This window comes from Nothobranchius furzeri, chromosome 14 (assembly GCF_043380555.1).
Source record: "Nothobranchius furzeri strain GRZ-AD chromosome 14, NfurGRZ-RIMD1, whole genome shotgun sequence".
NCBI lineage: Eukaryota > Metazoa > Chordata > Actinopteri > Cyprinodontiformes > Nothobranchiidae > Nothobranchius > Nothobranchius furzeri.
Window position 1 is genome coordinate 32190719 of NC_091754.1, and position 22788 is coordinate 32213506.

Consider the following 22788-nt stretch of genomic DNA (forward strand, 5'->3'; position numbering starts at 1 on the left):
TGTGGCACATCCACAGGTAGGAGTCACCGCAGGGAAAACTCCAGCAGGTTTAGTGGAATGAAAATGTTTTTAAAAACGACAAACACGAGTAGTGAGTGTGTGAAAACATTTTATTTTGAGGAAACAGAAGTAATAAAATAATTACAAAAAGAACACGTTCAGCCTAGAAAACTAGCCGTTTTTAAGGTTTCCTGGTTAAAGTTTTAAATAAGGCAGCTTCCTGGGAACAAGGTGAATGGACTTTTAATAATTATGAAGTCATTAGTCTGTTAACACTTGAGTGGCAGACAGGATTACGGGTAAACTGAAGGCATCGTCGTGGCGATGGAAGAAGGAAACGGTTATAACTTAAAGGTTTGTGGCGCTGTACGTAAATGGCTCAGAATGCTCTGGAAAACTCTGCAGTCACTTCTACGCGTGTGGTGAGCGTTAGTGAAGGAGGTCAGGCTTCCAGCCGCCCGTCTCTGTTCTAACTGCAGTCACCTGGTCCGCTGCTGCAGCGTGAGCAAACCCGCCCTCTGCTGGTACTGATTCTCTTTGGCCTCGGCAATTTTCACCGACAGGTCCGCCGGCTTCTCGAAGAAGTTCACCAGCGCCTGTTCGGTCAGCAGCGACGCCAGGATCTGAGCGTAGCTGACCGTCCACTCGCTCGCTGCAGCCAGACTTCCAGCTTCCCGCCAGCATTCCGGTGCTTCTGCCTCCTCTTGGCCGCTGACCTCTGACCCTTTGGCTTGCCCGTGGTGACTGGCCTCACCGATCTGCAGCACAAGGCTTGTGACTGTGGCGATAGCCTGAAAGAGCTCGTTTTCCTCCGGGTCCCCGTGGAACATACTGTAGAGCGTCTTACAGAACTGGATGAACTCTCGCTGGAAAAGAGGAGAAGGGGTAAAAATTCACACCTTCTTTCCACAGTCTGCACATTTAGAGCTTTTATAGCATCAGAGATGAAACATGAGTTAGACGACTCTGGTTTTAGCACCTGATTCATGAGCGGCAGAGGCTGGTCCACATCTTTTTTCTTCTCTTTGGTCAGATCCTGCAGCATCTGCTTTAGCTGCTCCTGGTAGTCCTTCACTGCTTCTTCTGCTCCTGCAAGAACTGTTTCACAGTCAGTCACGTTAGAAAAAAGGCTCAAGAAGACATTATGAACATCTGTGCTCAAAGGACCAACCAGAGGGCTCCTTGTTAAGGTAGAGAGGTCTGTTTGTGGACAGTAGGGTGCTCCTGAGAGATGAATCCTCCTCATGTTCAGTCAGAGCTGCAGACACAGAAACAGCATGAAGTTTACCACCCAACAGCAGCCCAAACGGCGTTTTATCAACATTCACAGGAGAGCAACCTGGAGGGATGTGAAGGCGATACAGCAGCCGTATTTTCTCATTCAGCTCCTCACAGTACAAAGTATCTGAAAATAAGGAGACGGAGTTTAGCTCTTGGATTAGATTTAAATTACAGTTTCTTCACAGCTGTGATCCCCTCACCCAGCCAGCTGCTAAACTCTTTAAAGGTGACCAGATTGTCATGGTCCTGGTCCAGCAGGGTGAAGGTGCGGTTAGCCAGTGTGTCGGTGTGCTGGTTTGAGACGGTGGGCCACGGTGCCAGCAGCCCATACAGGCTTTTGAACTGGGGTCGGTCCAGCCGATACTGGCGCTCCACGAAGGAGCGACCAGAGTCGCTGTACTGCCACGCTGCTGCTTCTGCTGCTGCCGCAGAGCTGCTGTCGCCCCAGTACAGGCTGATGAAGTGCTCCGTCTGGAGAACGGACACAGGGAAAAGCAGGACACTTTCTGAAGAGATAACGTTCCCAGTTTTAAAATTTCATCAAATCCATAAATAATTTCTTATTGATGATCATTTGTGACATTCAAATACAAACTAGCTGATGGACTGATGGTGACCTGGCTTTGTTGTTACTGGATCTTTTTTCTTCATGGCTCATTCAGTTGGCTCGTGCTAGCGTGAGCTCGTTATTAGCACTAGGTGCAGCAGGCCGTGGCAAGCTTATTTACAACAGTGGTTATGATGCTTTCAACCTGTAGAAAACGTAAGTGTTACTTTAAGAAAAAAGTATGATACCTTAAAGAGGTCGTAGATGTCAGACATAGTTTCTGGAGAGATGGAGACATCAGGGGTCACCAGTCGCAGCTATGCAGGAAAACAAAGAAAGGGACCATTGAGGAAAGAATCAAATGACACAGTAGGCCTGCAGTTACTGTGCGTCTTTATCGGCTCACAGCATTTTCTTTGATGGTGTCCTCGTGAGCCTGCAGCACTTGGATTCTGTGGAGACAACGAAGACGCTCAATCTGACGGACTGTCAGGTCTCTGAATTTCTGACGAGAAGACAGGAAAGGATCCATTCAAACAGAGCAACGGTAACGTGTTTTCTTAAGAAGACAATATGGATACGAGTCGTTTCTTTTCACCGCACTATGTCACACCTCCAAGGACTCGTTAATGAGCACAGTGATGTTTATGTGTCCCACAGCTGGAATGTCAGTGTCACTGCCGCTGTTCTCCTCTGTAGGCGGACACAACGCTGCACCAGGAGTCTCTTCACTTCCAACCCGGTCCAGAAAACTGCACACAGTGGGGGGTTAGGGGTCGCCAAAGACAAATGCGCTCTGAATGAGATTCTTATGTGTACAACAGCTCAAGTAAACACACACACAGCTACCTGGTGAGAATCATAAGCGCCTGTCCGTCATCCGTGCACGCAGAGAGCTGTGCCGCGTTGGCCTCCAGCACGGCCAGACCCAACTTAAAGATGGCTTTGATGCCCTGGAAGAAGAAGCAGTCTACCACACAAACAGCACTGTGGAAGGGGAGGACGCTGAGGAAAAGGGTGAGGAACCAGGAGAGAGAGACGGAGGAGAGGGTGGAGAGGTCCGGGACCTGCTCGGCCAGCTCAGGCAGACGCTCCCGGATCAGCTCCTCAAACACAGACTGGTCTACCTGAGCTCCTGCAGGAGGAAACGCCAGAGTCAGAGAGGCGCGTGTCTGTTTGTTAGCAAGAGGGCGGTGTCGTGATCAGCAGGGTCTAAATAACACACCAGAGTTAGGATTAAAACCCTAGACAACAGACTGCAGATAAATAGATTATTTCTAACACTTGACTGCATGTCATCATTCTTTACCCCACTAGATGGCAGCAAAGGCTGGACTTTCACATTTTCCATGTCTTGTAAAAACACAGACAGACAAATAAGCACCTGAGCAGCCAATAAAGGCAGGTTGTTACCAGGACAACCTCTCTTACATAAACGGTCAGAAAAATGGGTAAATTTATGCGCGCCGGGGGGTGTAAAAATGAGTCTGATCCATTGTGCATGCAGAGATAAAAAAGGTTTAAGAGGAAACTCCCACAAACAAGCAGACGTTCAAAGGAAGAGGATATTATTTCAAAAATAGCCTGAGAAAAACAGGAAGTAAGACCCAGAAAAAAAGCCTTTGAATCATAAGTTGAGTGAGAAACAACAGAGACAGAAATCCTGTTTAGTTTTTATTCACCTATCACTCTGCGGTTGAAGTAGTCGGGCAGCATCCTCTCACAAACAGCCACCAGGAGCCAGAAAGCTTCTTCTTCTTTGGAGTAGAGCAGCAGGACCGATGCCAGGATGTTCATGGACTGGAGAAATGTGAACGGAAGAAGAAGAGGGTTCACACAAAAGTCAGACCCTGAAGCAGGAAGTTCAAACGTGCTGCAGCAGAGATTCCTTCCTCCCCCCACACCTCGTAAATACCTGACAGTATCCGATCTTTGGGTTGCGGTGAGCGTATGCAGTGAGGACTCTCCTGAGGGCGGCGATCCCGGTGGGGTTTTGGAAAGCTGGATGGTCCGGCAGGGAACGATGCAGATCACGCTCGATCTCCTCTGTGGCCAGGTTGCTTTGACCCATCGATTTCTGCACCAGGCCAGCGTAGTAGCCTTGGTGGGACTCTAACTCGGAGGATGCATCTGCACAAATCAGACACACGATGGGACACAGGACTGTCACCATACCTTACACATCATCTCTTGCCCCGAGGCAGGACAGCTCCTGGGAAAAAGTCAATAACGTCCCATTAATTCAACACAGCCTGGTGAAATTCATCTCCACCGTTGACCCATTCCCGTGTGGAGCGGTGAGCTGCAGTAGTGGCTGCGCTCGGGACCTATTTGGTGGTTTAACCCCCAACCCAACTCCTTAAAGCTGAGTGTCAAGCAGGGAGGCATTGGGCCCCATTTTGAAAGCATTTGGTCTGACCCGACCAGGGTTTTCACCCTGAGCTCCCAGTGCCAGGGTGGACACTACCACTAGGCCACTGAGAAGGTGGGAAGCATAGGAAGAAGCTGGTTCCTGTACTTGAAGGTGGAACTGCCCCCCCCAAGCTGCACCTCCAGAATACCAGAACGTGGACTCCTTGCTCGTGAGGATTCAGTTTTCCTTAGACCCGTTGTTCCACTTTTTCTGCCATGATTCCTAACATCACACACTTATTTAACCATATAACAATTTAGCATGCTAGCTAATATAGCGTGGTGTTCTTAGGGTGGAAAAATTAGGCCGTTTTTTTTTTTTGCTTGATTGGTTTATTCTTAAATTGAAAATCACAGCAGCTCAGTGCCACCGACAATCTGGGACAACCCTATGAACAGCAGGTCAGAACCTCCAGAACCGTCTCTCCGCTGGCCCCGCACAAACATGTGCGGCCAAGTCAACATATTGACAGACAGCTCTGCCAGCCGACAAAGGACAGGCTGTGTTCACGTCCAACAGGTCCGTCAGCTGAATATTTCCCAACAAGAACTGAACCAGACTCTAAACAGAACCTGTGAAGCAACTCCTTCAACGAAATTTGCAAACAGAACATTCATTCTCCGAGCTGAGCACACGCATTCTGTGCACATAGAGAGGAATGCACGGAGTGGGGGGGTTCATCAGAGGGAAGTTTGATGAATGGATCAGAAACCAATCATTAGGAATAAGATGTTCACAAGGTTTAGATGAAATTTTTCCAGGATTTTATGTTTCAGAGGCGATTACAATTATTCAGTTTTTGGACTAAACCTTTATTTATTTCTCAGGCTCTCCAGCTGAGATCGTCGGACTCTGACCGCAGGACAAGATCATCCAGGTCTGCCAGGCAAAACTTCTTTACTCATCCCATTATCTGTCGGTCAATGTTGCACACACGTGTGTGAAAGTTCGCATGTGCCACAGAAAAAAAACCATCTCAGACTGCACTTAACAAGCTAAACAGAACAAATGATTCTACCTGTGCAACTACAACTACACTGATCCTCATTCCAAGGTTTCAGACATAAGAAAATTACAGTAGAATCATGTACAAGGTACCAGCTCTCTGCTCCGGAGCATACAGGTGTGTGTTATCAGCACACGACAGACCAGCTAATTACCCAGCTGCTCTTGTCCATCAATCTGAAAGGGCTTACGGAGATCACTCTACAATGTGAACGACTACTTCCATCTGCAGATCACAGGTATGTATTATAACAGAGTATGTATTATAACAGAGTATGTATTATAACAGAGTATGTATTATAACAGAGTATGTATTATAACAGAGTATGTATTATAACAGAGTATGTATTATAACAGAGTATGTATTATAACAGAGTATGTATTATAACAGAGTATGTATTATAACAGAGTATGGTTAGAAAGGGCCTATAGGGTAGAGCCTTGCACGGGCCTAAAATCTGAGCCCGTGTCCGGCCCGGCCCGAGGGGGTGGAGCCCCAGCCCGACCCGGTCCGAAAAGGTTTTCAGCATTCTCTGGCCCGAGCCAGACTTTTTTTTAACCTTTCATAATGTTTTAGCGTGATAGAATGCTCAGCATTCTACTTATCTGTGAGAAGCGTTCTGCAGTAAAAAAAAAAAAAGAAAGAAAGACAGACAGAAAAACAGATTCAATGCAGCTTTTTTTTTCTAACAGAGCGTATTTTTCCAGTGGCAGATGAAATTTACGAACACCATATTAATTGGATGCGTTTGTAAATTTAATCTGCCGCTCTGAAAATGCGCTCTCCAGTTAGAAAAAAAACAGCAATGAATGCTGTATTTTTTTAACTGCAGAGCGAATTTATTCACAGAAAAATAGAATGCTGCCGTTTTCATGAGAATAAACGAATGGTTTCTGACATAGCAAAGTGGACATAAAATGGCATATTAGAATAGGGGCACATGTTTCAATCAGCAGTGTGAGAATTCGTTTATATAGGTGCATTTATAAACCACACAGACCTTAACTGAGCCAATGGGTGCCGGTGCGTGAGAAGCAGGCAGGTGCTGCTGCGTTTAAGTGTTTCAGTTTTTTTAATGAATTCAATTAAAGATAAAGGCGCCCGGCCCGTGTCCGAGGTAATTACACAGTTGTTGGCCTGAAGCCCGGCCCTCGGGCCGTCGGGTCGGGCCGACCCACGGGCCTAGGACTTCAGTGCAGGGCTCCACTAAAGGGTAAAAATCAGCTGGATGAAAACCTGTTTACTCTAAACATGAAAACAACAACGTAGGACTCAATGAACTAAAAGACAAAAACAATGTTCTCTGGACAGATGACACCAACATAGAGACTTCTGTATTTGACACAAGAACACCTAACCCCAGCAGTCAGCACGGTGGTGGAGAGATGAAGGTTTGGGCTGTAGACAAGACTCCTACCTAAAGCGCCACAAAAATATCTACACAACAAATGAACAACAAACATCTACTTGCAACAACGGTCCAGTCAAAGTCCAGATCTTAATCTGATTAAAATGTGGCGAGACCAAGAATGAGAACAGGTTTCTAAACGAGGAGTGGGTCAAATTCTTCCACCAGGATGTGAGGCTGGAGGTGACAGCAGAGTCGTGGCTGTGTTTTATGTTTCAACAAACCACTTTTCTTCAGATCAAACAGTGATGGTTTCAACACAAGGAAGTCACACACACACACACACACACACACACACACACACACACACACACACACACACACACACACACACACACACACACACACACACACACACAAATCTGAACTTCTCTGTGTGAGTGAGGAAGTTACTGTGATACAAACAAACCAGTGTTTAAACCGATGCTTTTTTTATTCATTGTGACTCAAACCAAGTTTCTCTACTTCTAAATAAAACTCTGTGTGTGTGTGTGTGTGTGTGTGTGTGTGTGTGTGTGTGTGTGTGTGTGTGTGTGTGTGTGTGTGTGTGTGTGTGTGTGTGTGTGTGTGTTTCCATCATTTATGTACATTCCATTGTAAAAGTTTGCTGTGATCCTAAGCCACAGCTTCAGATCAAAACCTTTCGCAATTCCTACTTTTCCGTTTCCTCTCACCAGAAAAGGTCATCCACAGCTCCCCTCTCAGAGACTCTGGGATCCCCATGGCAACCAGCTTTTGGATCTTCTCTGTACGAAACATGTAGACGCCGCGTCCAAACTCTAAGAAGTGATCCTCCCACAGCCGCGCCTTTACCGCCTCCGTGCTCTGACCACAAACAGATCAATCACAGGTGAATCTGCCGAGTTCTAATGAAAACCTACAGAAATACAAGTTCAAAGAGAAGATTAGACTCCGCCCACCTTGTTTCCATCAATTCCTGGCTGGTTCTGGTGGAAGGCCATCATGAGAGCTTCGTTGTTGACCGTATTACGAAGGACCTGCTCCTCTAGCTCCTCTTCATCAGAGGGCCCAGTGTCGTAGTAGAAGGTGTAGTAAGGTGTCGGAGAACTCTACGAAGGAAGAGTCTCATGCTTTAAAATATTAGCTTAGCTGCAGCCACACTAATGGGTGGAACAACCAGTCAAACCACTAGAAAACATGCAGGTCTGACCAGAACACAAACAGGACAACGCTGACTTTATTCATTATTTGTATTTTTACTGTTACGGACACGTGCTGCAGAGCTGGTTCAGCTTCATCTGATGTACAGATCTTATTCTACAACACACATTCTACTACACATACATAAATACACGTTCACAAAGAGGCATCAGCGCAGATCTGCAGGTTTTATGTTAGGAGCGGAGCAAAGATGGAGGCCGATGTGTTGGCTCTCTCACCACGCTGCTGCGGCTGTCCTTCCTGCTGCGGAACATGGACTGTTTCCACTGCGTGGCTCGGAGTCTGGAGCTCATGTTCTCCACCAGTTCGTCTCTGTCCTGCAGCTCTATCAGCTGGAAGGCCTTTTTGGTCCGCACGCTCACGATTACCGGGTTGGGAAGGACGCTGGTGCTCTCCGCCTTCTCTATGGATAAAACCTAAAGAGGGTAAAACCATCAGTTCCTCCACGCGTCCAACCACGGTAGAGAGGAAGATGACTTCCTGCTTCCTGAGCTGGAATGACGATTCAACGGGCAGAAAGTCAAAAAAAAAACTATTTGCAGTTTCTGTCTAAAAGTTACAAACAACCACCTTCTGAACAGTTAGCGTCCTACGGGACTGGTGAGCTGGTACCTCAGAGAGGGGGATGAGGAGGGTGCAGCAGCCTTCCTCTCGACTGGAGAAGCAAATGTAGCCATCGGTGGTGTAGAGCATCCCAGCCGTGTGGCAGCGAGCGTGTGGAGTCCACACCGAACACGAGGCCACCTCGTGGAGCTTCTCCCCCCGAGGGAGTCGAAACAAAGCCAGGACGTACTCTCGGATGGCCTGCTCCTCTAAGATCCTGCAGGAGAGAAGACACACAGGAACAACAACACTGCAACAACGATGTCTCAACATCGTTTCAGATTCAATCGGGCTTTTCTGCGGGTCAAGCATGGACGTTTATGTGTATTATCAGTCCTTAAACAAGACACGAATCCAGTTATGGGTGGAAACAATAGAATAAGCTAACCTTAAAAATAATAATAATAATAATAATAATAATGATGATGATGATGATGATGTGCTTTATGTTATAAAAAAGCCTTTGAGTGGTTGTATTCAGCCGCAGTACCACCTTCACTTGATTTCTTACTTCCTGTTTTGGTTTATTTTTTACCTCGACCAGCAGCGCGTTTCATTTGTTGTTCCTCTTTTCAGGTTCTTTTGCACACATGATCAAATATTAAAACATGTTAGGTGTAGCGGAATGAAATGACTGTTTTCTGACCTAAAGGTCATGCCTGCTGTGCTCAAGCTGGGGAGACACAGTCTCCCTCAACAACCTACTCTCTCAAGGTCTCATGACTCTACTCTTCTTTTTAATAAATAATTAAATAACGTCTGTTAGTCCCAATAATAATGTGAGCCCAATGTAAATCAATCTGTGAAATGACAATGTTAATTACTAGAATTATAATACTGTAATCAGTAGGGCTGTAGCGAAGCGTCAATGATGTCGACGGCTCGATTCTAAAAATTTGTCGATGTCAGATCCGGTAGTCGGCGCACCGCGACCACTTGTTGCATCCCCAGGAGTTTGTAAATAGAGGAGGAATCTGCCTTTTTTTCCTCTAGCTCGCCCTCTTCTCCGCCTTCACTAACATCCCCGCCAAATACCGAAGACCCGGAACAATGTTTGCCCGCTGCTAGATCCCATTCCTGTTTTGCCCGCCTTCGTCTCCCGGCAACGGACAACAACTTCCGGGGTCAGATGCGCTGCTGTTTTGGTGGTAGCAGTCTCTCCTCTGTGCTGGTCTGTTTGCTGCTGGGTATTTTTGGTTTATTTAAACTTGGTAACTTGAACTTAATGTTGGTAAAACTACTGTTAGCATTTTCGCTAACAGCTTCTTGCATTTGGATAAGCTGTTACGTTTTGGTTTAGAGTTCATCTTTTTTGTGGTGCAGATCTCCCTTTTATTACATTTAGAGTGTTGTGGGTTTTCGGTTTAGTTTAAAATATCACCTTTAGTTTGGTTTAACCACCCAGTTTAGAGTTTGGACCTTTGGAGATTCTTATTTTGGTCCAGAACCCAGTAATCTTTGCCCAGTGGGACATCCCTACTTATTTGTACTTTTGTTTTAATTCCCCACAGGCAGAATTAGTTTTATTATTCCCAACCTGTGGATGGAAAGATTTATGATTTTTTGTAGTTGTAAATAAACCTGATCATCATTTTAACTTTTAAATCCCGTTATTGTCCCTTCCTTTTTGCACACGAGCCAAACTCCCCAGGAAGAGTCGTAACACCACTCGTCTCACGCACATTACTGACCAAAACAAAGCAGCATGGAGACACTCCGTCTCCAACCACCTCTCAGGCAGCAGCCTGCACTCCTAAGTTCTACACGTCACCAGAACATAACCAACCAACACAATAAAAGCAGTGATATACAAAATGGAAGGCCTGTAGTGTTTATTCTCTTACAGTAACAATTTATCAATTTTTTTGAGGAATTTATTAGAGATTTTTTGGTTTTTATTAACTGTGCAATAGAAAAATAATCATTAGATTAATTGTCTAAATAGTCATTAGAATAGTCGACTATTCGATAAAATAATCGTCAAAATAATCGTTTTAAAAATAATCGTTTACCCCCAGCCCTAGTAATAAGTAGTATTTGTATAAGAATTAACTTGGCACAGATGCACTAGACACTCCTATGACACAAGTAATGTTAAGATCACATGACACATTCCTTTTGTCTTTCCAATCAGAGCTTTCCTTTCTGACGCATGGCGTGGTCTGTGCGGTGTTTATACAAACCCCCTTTTGGTTGTAAAATTCTGATTCGACCACAAATCAAAACATCTGAATTATAAAACCAACTCCCACGTCACCCTTAGCTCAGTTCAAACGTTCTAGAGTTTCGAGCCGGCCACTCGTAACTTTTTAACCACAAAGAACCTTGACAAGCCAGATAATAAAACCTGTTGCAAGCTACACCTGAACGCAACGCTCCTTCAGAGTACAGCTGAACTCACTGACCCTACCGTACGCTGTTTCATTGGCTCTGGTACCAAGAGGCGGGTCAGAGGACCTGGCATTCTGGATCTACAATGGAGGTCTCCTCAAGGGTATGTAGAATGGCAATATGGCGTCTGAATGTGGTTTTGAAACTCCACTATAGTTTAGAGCAAAACATTCGCTCCCACACAGAACTAAGGCTTCTCCGGAAACGAGAGTTCTGATAACAACATTCCACATTTACACCATCCATCTTGCCTCATTCACACCTAGATCCATTCATCACACAGTGTTTAGAGTTAGCCTTGTTTTAAATTGTTTAGAAATAAATCTTAAACTTTAAAACTCCTGTCTCTCTCTCTTGTCTCTGGGTTAATACGAAGTGTTACCTAATCCCCGCAATAAAGTTTCGATCTTCTGGTTCAATTCAATTCAAGTTTATTTTTATAGCGCCAAATCATGTCAAGAATCGTCTCAAGGCACTTCACATAATAAACATTCCAATTCAGGTCAGTTCATTAAGCCAATCAGAAATAATGTTTCCTGTATAAGGAACCCAGCAAATTGCATCAAGTCACTGACTAGTGTCAGTGACTATATAGCAATCCTCATACTAAGCAAGCATTTAGCGACAGTGGAGAGGAAAACTCCCTTTTAACAGGAAGAAACCTCCAGAGAATCCTGGCTCAGTATAAGCAGCCATCCTCCACGACTCACTGGGGATCGAGAAGACAGAACACACACACACGCGCACGCACACACATACACACACACCAAGAAATATGTCTATGGTTACGTTGTGATTTCTTAGTAAATATTCTATTTGGCGAGAGTTAAACTTTATTGTATTTATCCTAGTGGATCTATTGTTAAACGGGTAAACTAGTAAGTAAGTAAGTAAGTAACTTTATTTCTATAGCACCTCTCACAGACAAAAAGGTCACAAAGTGCTTCACAAGTTAAAAGGCAACAACATATAAATACAGTAAAATACAGCCACAATATACAGTGTCAAATAAAACCAATCTGAATGAGACTAAGTTTAAAATGCCTGGAGAAACAAATGGGTTTTAAGATTGCTCTTAAAAACATCAACTGAGTCGATTGAGCGTAAAGACAGAGGTAGCTCATTCCAGAGCCTAGGAGCGACGGCCTGGAATGAGCGATCTCCTCGTGTCCTGAACTGAGTACGTGGGACCATTAAAAGGTTTTGATCCATAGATCTCAGCCTGCGAGAAGGCGTGTAAGGGCAGAGCATGTCTCGAACATACAATGGAGCCAGACCATGCAGCGCTCTGAAAGTCAGCACAAGAATTTTAAAATTTATGCGAAATGTGATAGGAAGCCAATGAAGAGCTTTTAAAATGGGGGTAATGTGGGCCCTTCTGTTGTCACGAGTCAGAATTCTAGCTGCACAATTCTGGACTTGTTGTAAGCGGGACAGCTCTTTTTTGTTTAGACAAGAAAATAAACTATTACAGTAGTCTAAACGGGATGATGTAAACGCGTGAATAATCAACTCAAGATCAGCTTTAGACACCATTGTTCTGAGTAGTAGCACATCCAACGTCAAGGAAAGCAAAACGTTATTATCTGGAGAGGGAGAATAAAAAGTAATATTCCAAGGTCCTTCAGATTGATATTTCATATTCCTATGGAATCTCACATGTTATGGTTCATTACGTAAGAAGTAACTAACGAATCATTACGCAGGTGTCTAAACAGTAACTGTGACCTTTCACATGAAGGAAATGAGCTAAAATTAACTAGAACTGTTTTAAATAAAAGACGTAAATCTTAATAAAATGATTCAGTGTCAGAATTTTCCTGTTTCTGCTCGCTGAACGTATTTCTCACCGGTTTAGGTGATCTACAGACACTATGTTGTGGTAGAGAGCTGCTGTTTATTAATCTGCTTTCAGGAAGTGTGCTTGTGACAACAGCCACTTCCTGTTGCCACTGAGTTGTTTGTACAGGGACAGAATTAGAGACACCCACCTCTTGGTGATGCGGGCCGGCTGCTGTAGAACCCAGTCCAGCTCCAGGCCTTCGCTGTCCAGCAGCCGCCTCAGGGTGATGTCAGCCAGCTGACCTATGACCCCGAAGGCCTCGTCCAGGTTCAAGAACATGGAGAACTCCCTCTGCCGCTGTCGGGTGGTGACCCGAATGGCTTCGGTCATCAGAGCGGTAGAGACCCGCTCCAGCCGCGTCACCTCCGCCCAGGGAATCACGAACTTGACTAGAAGAGGAGCCAGAACGCAACAGGATCTAAACCCAACTACAGGAAGGTTCGTTTTAATAGGGTCTCAGTGGTGGACGGACCTTCCTTCCCAAGTAGGAATGAGTAGAAGGCCATGTGGTTGATGCTGAGGTAAAGGAAGCCCTGCCGAGGCACGCGGCCCTTCCAGCAGCAGCAGGAGTAGAACGTCACCAGCTTCTCTGATGAAGGGAGGCCAAAGTGCCGCTCGAACTTCAGCAGGGCGTCTCTGAACTTCTCCGGATCCTCCTCCTGGGCAGCCTGCCGTCCCCGAGCGTCCTCTGCAATAAGACCCTGGATCCCAGACCACCATCAGAAGTATTTAGGACTTTAGCTAAAGTAACATGGGAAGATTTTACTTTAGTTACATCCTTCAGACCTTAACTTTTCCTCGGACAAAGCTAGCAGCATCTTCTTTGTTCTCAAACACCAACAGAGAGTGCAGCAGGTTGTGGACCAGCCAGTCCCAGTGCTTATTCACCTCCTCTATGGCGGCTCCTGGAGAAGACAAGCAGAGGGACCAGCTGAGGGTAACCGCCATCATCAGACGGCTAACGGAGGTTCAGGCGTGATGGCTGATCTCACCACTTGCGATGACCCAGCTGGTCTGAGAGCCTGGGACCTGCAGCAGGATGCGGAATGGTGTGACCCTGGCATTGGAGTCCAGCACCGTGTCTAGCGCCCCCACCAGGAGACCTGCAAAGATGGCGAAACGTGCACGGCTCATGTCAACTGCCGTGCATCAGTGAAGGCTTTCGGGTGGTTGGCTGAACGCCGGTGCAGCCAGTTCCCACAGGGGTCCGACATGTCCCCATTACTCTACGATTGACTAGTTAACCCTCGGTCTGTGTGGAAACACCATCTGAGCAGCATTTGTGTAAAAAGAGCAGCTCTGAGAGGAAGAGGATGGACAACAGCTTGTTTGGTAGACAGGACAACAGCTTCAAGACAAGATAAGGAGGTACGATGCAGTCTGACGGGTTCAGATGCGGAAGCAAATCATCGCTGACAAGTCAGAATAAGAAAAACGAACTCCTACTGAAGGCTTTAGCTGGAATTTCACCACAGGACTTTGGTCATCTGTTGAATCCACAGAGGAAGTGTGGTGGTCTCTAGCTGCTTTGCAGGATTTTGACTTGTTGACTCGTATGGTGATGTCCTAGTTGGACTTGGATCAATCCTACAGCAAGATAATGAGTCAGGGGATGTCTCTGTCTTCACAGGGCAATCAGTGCAGCTGTAACGCTAAAATCCGGCTGTCTGCAGTCTGTTCAGACAAAGCTGCAGCTCCAGTCATCACCGCTGATGTTTCAGAGATGTCCTCCAGACGCACACAGACTTCAGTGGTGCCCTGCATTCTAACTCAGGTGGACTGAAATGGACCGTGGGCAGATAGAAGTCTCTTTAGGATCTCCAATGGCCTCAACCATCAAGGCTTCATCTTCTGGAAGCACAGATAGTCTAACCGCCACACACACACACACATCAGGTGAATGTGGCTTGATTTCTATCAGTCAGGGAGGAATGCAGCCTCTCTGCTGTCACTGATTAATTGCCAGTAGCGGCGTGCTCCTGTGCAGGTAAACTCCAGAGTTAATCAGCTGTAGATGCTCACGTAATGATTACTGAAGAGAGTTGTGTCCCGTTTCTCTCCGAGGTGAAACTCCTCCAGCAGGTTGCTCTGGCTGTCAGCCCAGCATGAACCACATCTTAGATTTATTGTGGACCTGCCTGACGCTGCAAACCCAGCAGCCCGGCAACCCGGAACCATCCATCTGCCACCACGGCCCGGAGACGCCTCTCCAGAAAAGGAAAACCACCATAAACCATCTGAGCAAAGGTCCTCGCCGAAATAAAAAGCTGCCGCGGGGACAAAGGTCACCGGGTCTGACATCTGCTGTCACACCTATAAGACTGTAAATGTTTTTATATCAGAGTGGGAAAAAGTCCAACTGGTCAAACGTAAAACAACAGATAAGATCCCGCTGGTTTCATGTTCAGACCACAGCTCTTCTTAAAAAGCCAAACTCCACCTTCCACTCTTGTCTGAAACGCTCCCCTTCATCTGTTCTACAAGGAATCATTTCCCTCAACAACATCACGATGCTTGTGGACCTTTCAGCCCTCTCACTGTGGGAAAGAAAGAGGAATAAAGGCCTGCATAAAGAAGAGACTGAGGAGGAAGTGTCTCCTGTTCTGTTTCATGGGCCATGTTCTGGACGAGTTCCTCCGTGTTGAGTCACTCATGCAGACGTTGGTACAGAAGCACACGGAGGAGGCAGACAGAGCAGCTGCAGCTGCTCCTGCTCAGGAGCTCTGCTTCCGGCGGGTCGGTCTTCTCACACCAGCTGCAGCATGTCTGGTCTGAGCTCCATCATTACACACAAAGACAGGCAGAATGCAAATAATGTTACAGGATGATGTCGATAGGAAACACCGGTTTGAAAAGACAGAGTTTGAGGAAGCTGAGGATGTTCACTGGGAGACTTTGGATTTATAAAAAGTTGTTTATGTGCACAGAACGCTCCTAAACAGTCTGCTTTAAGTTTTTAGTCTACACGAATGTTTACTTTTACTCTGAACCGACCACTGCTGATTTAAAGAAGCTCTAAAGGAGTCAACCCGATGTATTTGCTGGGAATTAAGCAGTCCACCTTAAGGCCTGTGTGTGTGTGTGTGTGTGTGGGGGGGGGGGGGGGGGGGTCGTGTTGTTGTTGGGGTCAGCTTCAGAGCAGGTTTCCATGGTAACCAAAGCTTAACCAAAGCTTTGATTGAACAGCAAAGTATGTCAGATCTAGATGTGGCCCCGCCCCCCTGATCGCACCTGGTTAACCTGCCTGCTGAGCCCTAGGTTTTATTGTTTACCGGCTGTGTCCCTGTCCCTGTCCTGGTTACCTGTGATCCGGCTCCCCGGCTCCCCATGGCCTCTCCTCCTCTGCAGCAGGAAGAAGTCGTTGCTCCTCTCGGTCACCCAGAGCTTCAGAGCGTTTTTCAGCAGAACTTCCTCCGGGTTCAGCCACATTTCTTCCAGCAGGGAGGAACCGCCGCCGGAGGGGCAGCCCTACGCCTCTCGGTCTCCGCTGCGGAGGGACACGGAGTCCCCTCCCGCCTGTCCTCCGGTTGGGGAGCGGTCTAGTGCACCCTACAGCGGCGGAGTTCCAGGTTTTCCATGGTTTTCCTGCTCGCCGGACAGCTGCAGGATTTCGGACTCCGAGGCGACTGCTGTTGCCTCACCCCCGACTAGCAGCTGTACACACTGTCCAAAGGTCGTCTCTCGAGGAGGATGCGTGACTCTGCAGCGTATCTGCTGTTCCTGTATGATCACGTGATCCACGAGCAAGAGGGGACGTTTTAGGATTTAAGAAGGAATCTTGTATTTAGCGCCTCAGGAGAAGGGTTAGCGAGGCGCTCTGTGTGTGTGTGTGTGTGTGTGTGTGTGTGTGTGTGTGTGTGTGTGTGTGTGTGTGTGTGTGTGTGTGTGTGTGTGTGTGTGTGTGAAGATAAAAAAAAAATTGATGTCGTAGTCTTCCTCCGCTTATCCAGGGCCGGGTCGCGGGGGCAGCATCCCAACTAGGGAGCTCCAGACCGTCCTCTCCCCGGCCACCTCCACCAGCTCCTCCGGCAGGACCCCAAGGCGTTCCCGGACCAGATTGGAGATGTAACCTCTCCAGCGTGTCCTGGGTCGAACCGGGGGCCTCCTGCCGGCAGGACATGCCCGAAACACCTCCCCGGGGAGGCGTCCAGGAGGCATCCTGACCAGATGCCCAAACCACCTCCACTGACTCCTTTCGATCCGGAGGAGCAGCGGTTCTACTCCGAGTCCCTCCCGAATGTCCGAGCTCCTCACCCTATCTCTAAGGCTGAGCCCGGCCACCCTACGGAGGAAACTCATTTCGGCCGCTTGTATCCGCGATCTCGTTCTTTCGGTCATTACCCAAAGCTCATGACCATAGGTGAGGATTGGGACGTAGATCGACCGGTAAATCGAGAGCCTGGCTTTCTGGCTCAGCTCCCTCTTCACCACGACAGATCGGATCAGCGTCCGCATCACTGCAGACGCTGAACCAATCCGCCTGTCGATCTCCCGATCCCTCCTACCCTCACTCGTGAACAAGACCCCGAGATACTTAAACTCCTCCACTTGAGGTAGGACCTCTCTCCCGACCCGGAGTTGGCAAGCCACCCTTTTCCGGTCGAGAACCATGGTCTCAGATTTGGAGGTGCTGATCCTCATCCCAGCTGCTTCACACTCGGCCGCAAACCTACCCAGCAAGAGCTGAAGGTCAGAGCTGGATGAAGCTAGGAGGACCACATCATCCGCAAAAAGCAGAGATGAGATTCTCCTGCCACCAAACTCGACACACTCCACACCACGACTGCGCCTAGAAATTCTGTCCATAAAGGTAATGAACAGAACCGGTGACAAAGGGCAGCCCTGGCGGAGTCCAACCCTCACTGGGAACAGGTCCGACTACCGGCTATGCGGACCAAACTCACGCTCCTCTGGTAAAGGGACTGAATGGCCCTTAACAGAAAGCCACCCACCCCACACTCCTGGAGCGTCCCCCACAGGGTGCCCCTGGGGACACGGTCATAAGCCTTCTCCAAATCCACAAAACACATGAGGATTGGTTGGGCAAACTCCCATGCCCCCTCCATCACCCTTGCAAGGGTATAGAGCTGGTCCACAGTTCCACGGCCAGGACGAAAACCACATTGCTCCTCCTCAATCTGAGATCCAACTATCGATTGGACCCTCCTCTCCAGTACCTTGGAGTAGACCTTTCCAGGGAGGCTGAGGAGTGTGATCCCCCTATAGTTGGAACACACCCTCAGGTCACCCTTCTTAAAGATGGGGACCACCATCACTCCACAGGAACTGCCCCCGATGACCACGCAATGTTGCAGAGACGTGTCAACCACGACAGCCCTACAACATCCATAGCCTTCAGATACCCAGGACGAATCTCATCCGCCCCCGGGTCTCTGCCGCTGTGTAGTTGTTTCACTACCTCAGCAACTTCTGAAAAATTGACTTTTGACCCAGTTTTTTCTTCAAATATGTCTTTCATCCAATTAAAAATACAACAAATAAATTAAAAAATGCATATAAACACAATACAAACTTGAATGAAAAGGAGCAGATGGAAGAAAACATCATTTCTGTCCCCTTTTTAAACAAAAATAACAAATCTCTTTGTGCATTCCCTCGAAGTTCTTTCTGTCACATTTCCTTGTCCATATTTCAGTTATAGCCACAGACATTATTCACATTCATATCCACCCAACACACTTGATCTGATATGTTATCTAAACATTTTTAGAGTTCTTGACTCTTTCACTTCTCAGACAATTCCATAATTTCACACTGATCACCAAAACACTCATTTCCTTCATTCTGGTTCTAAATCTGGGCTTTTTGAAGACTTCACAGTTCCCTTCAACATATAACTAATTTCCCTCTTTTCAAACAATTGCTGAATTATTTTGGCAATGTACCTATATTAGCTTTATACTGTGATTATTATTAATAAGTCTGCTATAATTTAATTTTATGCTAAATAAACCGTGGTTGTGTAGAAGTTCTATATGCAGTTCCCCAGATTTCTACACAATAACTTAAATATGGATGAATCAGTGCATTCAGAACTATTCGGTATAATTTACATTATGTAATACTGCAATGGCTTTGGTCACTTCACCTTTTACAGGTCCTTCTCAAAAAATTAGCATATTGTGAACAAGTTCATAATTTTCTGTAATGTACTGATAAACGGTAGACTTTCATATATATTAGATTCATTACACACAACTGAAGTAGTTCAAGCCTTTTATTGTTTCTAATATTGATGATTTTGACATACAGCTCATGAAAACCCAAAATTCCCATCCCAAATAATTAGCATATTTCATCCGAACAATAAAAGAAAAGTGAGCAACAGTCCAGTGATGCTTCTCTTTAGCCCAGGTCAGGCGCTTCTGCCGCTGTTTCTGGTTCAAAAGTGGCTTGATCTGGGGAATGCGGCACCTGTAGCCCATTTCCTTCACACACCTGTACACGGTGGCTCTGGATGTTTCTACTCCAGACTCAGTCCACTGTTTCCGCAGGTCCCCCAAGGTCTGGAATCGGTCCTTCTCCACAATCTTCCTCAGGGTCCGGTCACCTCTTCTGGTTGTGCAGCGTTTTCTGCCACACGTTTTCCTTCCCACAGACTTCCCACTGAGGTGCCTTGATACAGCGCTCTGGGAACAGCCTATTCGTTCAGAAATTTCTTTCTGTGTCTGACCCTCTTGCTTGAGGGTGTCAATGATGGCCTTCTGGACAGCAGTCAGGTCGGCAGTCTTACCCATGATTGCGGTTTTGAGTAATGAACCAGGCTGGGAGATTTTAAAAGCCTCAGGAATCTTTGCAGGTGTTTAGATTTAATTAGTTGATTCAGATGGTTAGGTTACTAGCTCGTTTAGAGAACCTTTTCATGATATGCTAATTATTTGAGATAGGGTTTTTGGGTTTTCATGAGCTGTATGCCACAATCATCATTATTAGAAACAATAAAAGGCTTGAACTACTTCAGTTATGTGTGTAGGGTTTGGTAAATTGAGTGCTTTAAGAGCTATATATATATATATATATATATATATATATATATATATATATATATATATATATATATATATATATATATATATGTATGTATTACCTCTACTTATGACCAATAAGCTGTGATACTCTATCTAAATATAGAATATCAACCCTGCCTGGTCTTTATTGTGCTTTAATCAGAAGATTCTATGATTCTTTGTTTATTAAGGGATTGTACACACTTTGTTTTGATTTAGAAAACAGTCAGGTTTATAAAAGTAAGAATTTATTTTACCAACAATTAAAACATGACAGGTTCACTAATATTTACTGTGATGGATGGAACTAAATGTGATGTATGAATCTATGTGTGAATGCGATGTTAGTCAGAACTTCCGTATCTAGGAGCGCTGAGTTCTGGATGTAAAAGAATTTGGTTTGTGTTAAAAACACATCTGACGTAATCTGTCATGTCTACTTCACCCGTTTTCTGAGACCCTCTTGGTGGATCCGAAGGTCAGAGAGGCCGGATGACCTCTGGCACTGGAGGGATGTAGAAAACCGTGGCACCGACCCTTCAGTCCAGAGATGTTTCGGGTCACGACCGACGGATGGAAGCGTCTCTGGTGGACTCTTAAGGAGTCTAAACAATATCAGCTCATTCTACAGGAGCTGGTTTGCTTTATCAGCTTCGCAGGTGCAAAAAGGTTTTGATGACGTGTCAAAAGCTTTGGTGGTTATAGAGGATGTTGCTTCAGGTGGCCGGTCTGAAGCTTTCTCTAGAACTGAGGAACCACCAGCATAATCTGATTTTAATGTCCTCATGTTATGATTTGTGTAGCCAACCAGAGGTTGACAAGTTTAGGAATGTTACCAAGACAACTCAGAAACGCGCCTTCTTTGATACTGGAAGCTCTGATCTGGGTAAAGGACTATCTATGTGTCATGGGTTTAACTTTACCTTACTTTGTTCTTGTGTGAGTGCAAATGTTATGACCTGGTCAAGTAAGCATGCAATCAATCATTGTAATCACAACATAACATTAATTTCAACCTTCAATCATTGAGCACAGATTAATGAAAGCATTTAATTATATTATAATTATTATAAGTAGCAATAAACAAATGTTTATTTACTGATTATCTAGCTTATAAGTTGTAGAAGTTCCTATATGATTTAGGAAATCATTCTTTGATTTAGCAACTAATCCGGGCTGCGAGTGTTCACATGAAGAATCCTGTAGGATTTGACCTTGAGGAGAGAATGTTATTGTTGACATTTCATTATCTCTGTCAGAGTTGCAGGCTCTGTTCTCCAGGTGGTGTGATGGAGGCAGGCTGATTTAGAGGGGACGCATGCAGTCTCGTGTCTCCTTTTTGACCTGATGTTGGATGGTCAACTGTACCTAAAAACTGACCATTGCTGGATGTTACATGTGTAATGAATCTAATATATATGAAAGTCTAATGTTTATCCAACATTAGTAACATTGGTTATCCAATATATAACCAACATGTGATTTCCAGGTTAGAGCTTCATCACTCATTACTCCTAAAAATTTGGTCTCTTTTACCCTTTGAATTTCCATGCTGTCTATTTTTAATGATAAATCAATGTTGTCATTAAATAAAATAAAATTTGTTTTTTTAAGATTAAGTGTTAATCTGTTTACATCAAACCAGGTTTTAACTTTTATCAGTTCATTATCACTTGTGTTAATTAATATCTGACCCTGAATAAAACAATGGCTCATCCACAAACAAAACAGAACCGAGTAGCTCAGACACATTTACCAGGTCATAAATAAACAAGTTGAACAGTTTAGGTCCAAGGACCGACCCTTGTGGTACTCCACAACTAATATCTCGCAGTTCTGGTTTATTGTTATTTATCTGAACATATTGTTCTCTGTTTTCTAAATAGCGTTTAACCCATTGATTATTAGTGGTTTGGGTTGGTTCTCATGATGGTTTTAAACAAACCCATAATTAGATTTATTTTCACCAGATACAATACAGAGATTAGGTCAATGGTATGAATGCAATTTAATAACAAATAGCGAGCTGCCATCAAGGGATTAAGCATGCATTTCTTTTTTTATATATATTAATTTTATTTCTGAAGACAAAACAAAAGATGAATAATTAACAGACCAATGGTTAATGTTAAAAGAATGATAAAAGTTTTTCTCAGAGAAAACTGTAAATTTGAACTTCACATCGCGTGAAAGAAACGTGATGGCTTTTAAAAACAATGTCAGAGTGAGACCTCCCTATTTTTATTTTCTCTCTTCACCAACTTTCCCTTCCACGAGTTCCGGTAAAAATTTTCTTGCCCTTTCCTCATTGGATGCGGTGGTGGTTATAAATAGCACACAAAAAGAAACCAAATTAATTCATTTATAATAAATAACCTACCATTGTGTATGTGATTAGATTAAAACTGAGACCTTAAACAGATTATATTCAGAGAATTATAATTTGTTTAAATGATTTTGCTTTTTGCTAGAAACATTTTTACACAAATTAATTTAGTGTAATTTAGGAAAAACTCGAATGTGAATCAATAAAACATTAAGGCTCGTTGAATTAGAGTACTTTTGAAAAGGGCGTCATTTTTTAATCTGTGTGCGCGCGCACGTGTTTGTGTAAACCCTAAATAATACTTCTGTAATTAAATGAGCTGTTTTTATTTCTAATTAAGATTGGTTTTTGCATTACAAGCATTAGAAACTGATTTAGCCAACATGTAGTAAAAACTTAAATCAGCCACACGAGGGCGACATTTATCCAACAGAAGGTTAACGTTCTTCACTAATCTGGTGTTCTAGGAAATATCAAGGTTTACCTGATCAAGTTTGGTCTAACCTGTTTTCTCCGCTGAATTGTTGTTATGATTTATTTAACAACTAATAGAAACAACTCAAATGTCGTGTGGTTAATTAATAAATGAGCAACTTGAAGAAAAAACTCGATAAATGACAGAGAACCCGTTCATTTTGGAGCTGTAATATTGGTTTCGTAAATAGTGAAAACAACGAGCACTAATTAAATCCACTTGTTTTTGCACTTTGGGAATGTAGTACACTGTTATTATCAGCAAACATTTTCCATTAGCAAATAT

The 22788-nt window shown here is 44.9% G+C and overlaps 1 protein-coding gene across 2 annotated transcripts; it reads right to left on the reverse strand.

The window, feature by feature from the left end:
• Positions 1-260: 260 nt before the first annotated feature.
• Positions 261-16316, reverse strand: LOC107389649 (TBC1 domain family member 8). Of its 2 annotated transcripts, none has more exons than XM_054746663.2 (20): positions 15977-16316; positions 13667-13777; positions 13461-13579; positions 13147-13375; positions 12823-13063; positions 8450-8657; positions 8056-8253; positions 7576-7725; positions 7330-7480; positions 3744-3958; positions 3511-3628; positions 2678-2963; positions 2442-2580; positions 2235-2333; positions 2077-2145; positions 1482-1752; positions 1340-1405; positions 1172-1258; positions 980-1089; positions 261-866 (listed from the first exon to the last, which is right to left on the reverse strand). In XM_054746663.2, the coding sequence occupies exons 1-20, from the start codon at positions 16101-16103 to the stop codon at positions 480-482; spliced, it is 3381 nt and encodes a 1126-aa protein (XP_054602638.1). In that variant the 5' UTR covers positions 16104-16316; the 3' UTR covers positions 261-479. The 2 variants fall into 2 exon arrangements, with proteins under 2 accessions (XP_054602638.1, XP_015821379.1); XM_015965893.3 differs by having other exon boundaries at positions 980-1098.
• Between the last annotated feature and the right edge of the window lie 6472 nt (positions 16317-22788).

Bases quoted from the DNA above. Each gene is read 5' to 3' on its own strand.
- LOC107389649 (XM_015965893.3), bottom strand. From the start codon at position 16,103: ATGTGGCTGAACCCGGAGGAAGTTCTGCTGAAAAACGCTCTGAAGCTC. The intron at 13,064-13,146 runs GTCCGTCCACCA...CTCCTCTTCTAG, and splicing joins ATTCCTACTTGGGAAGGAAG to TCAAGTTCGTGATTCCCTGG. The intron at 3,959-7,329 runs GTGAGAGGAAAC...TGATTTGTGCAG, and splicing joins GCTGTGGATGACCTTTTCTG to ATGCATCCTCCGAGTTAGAG.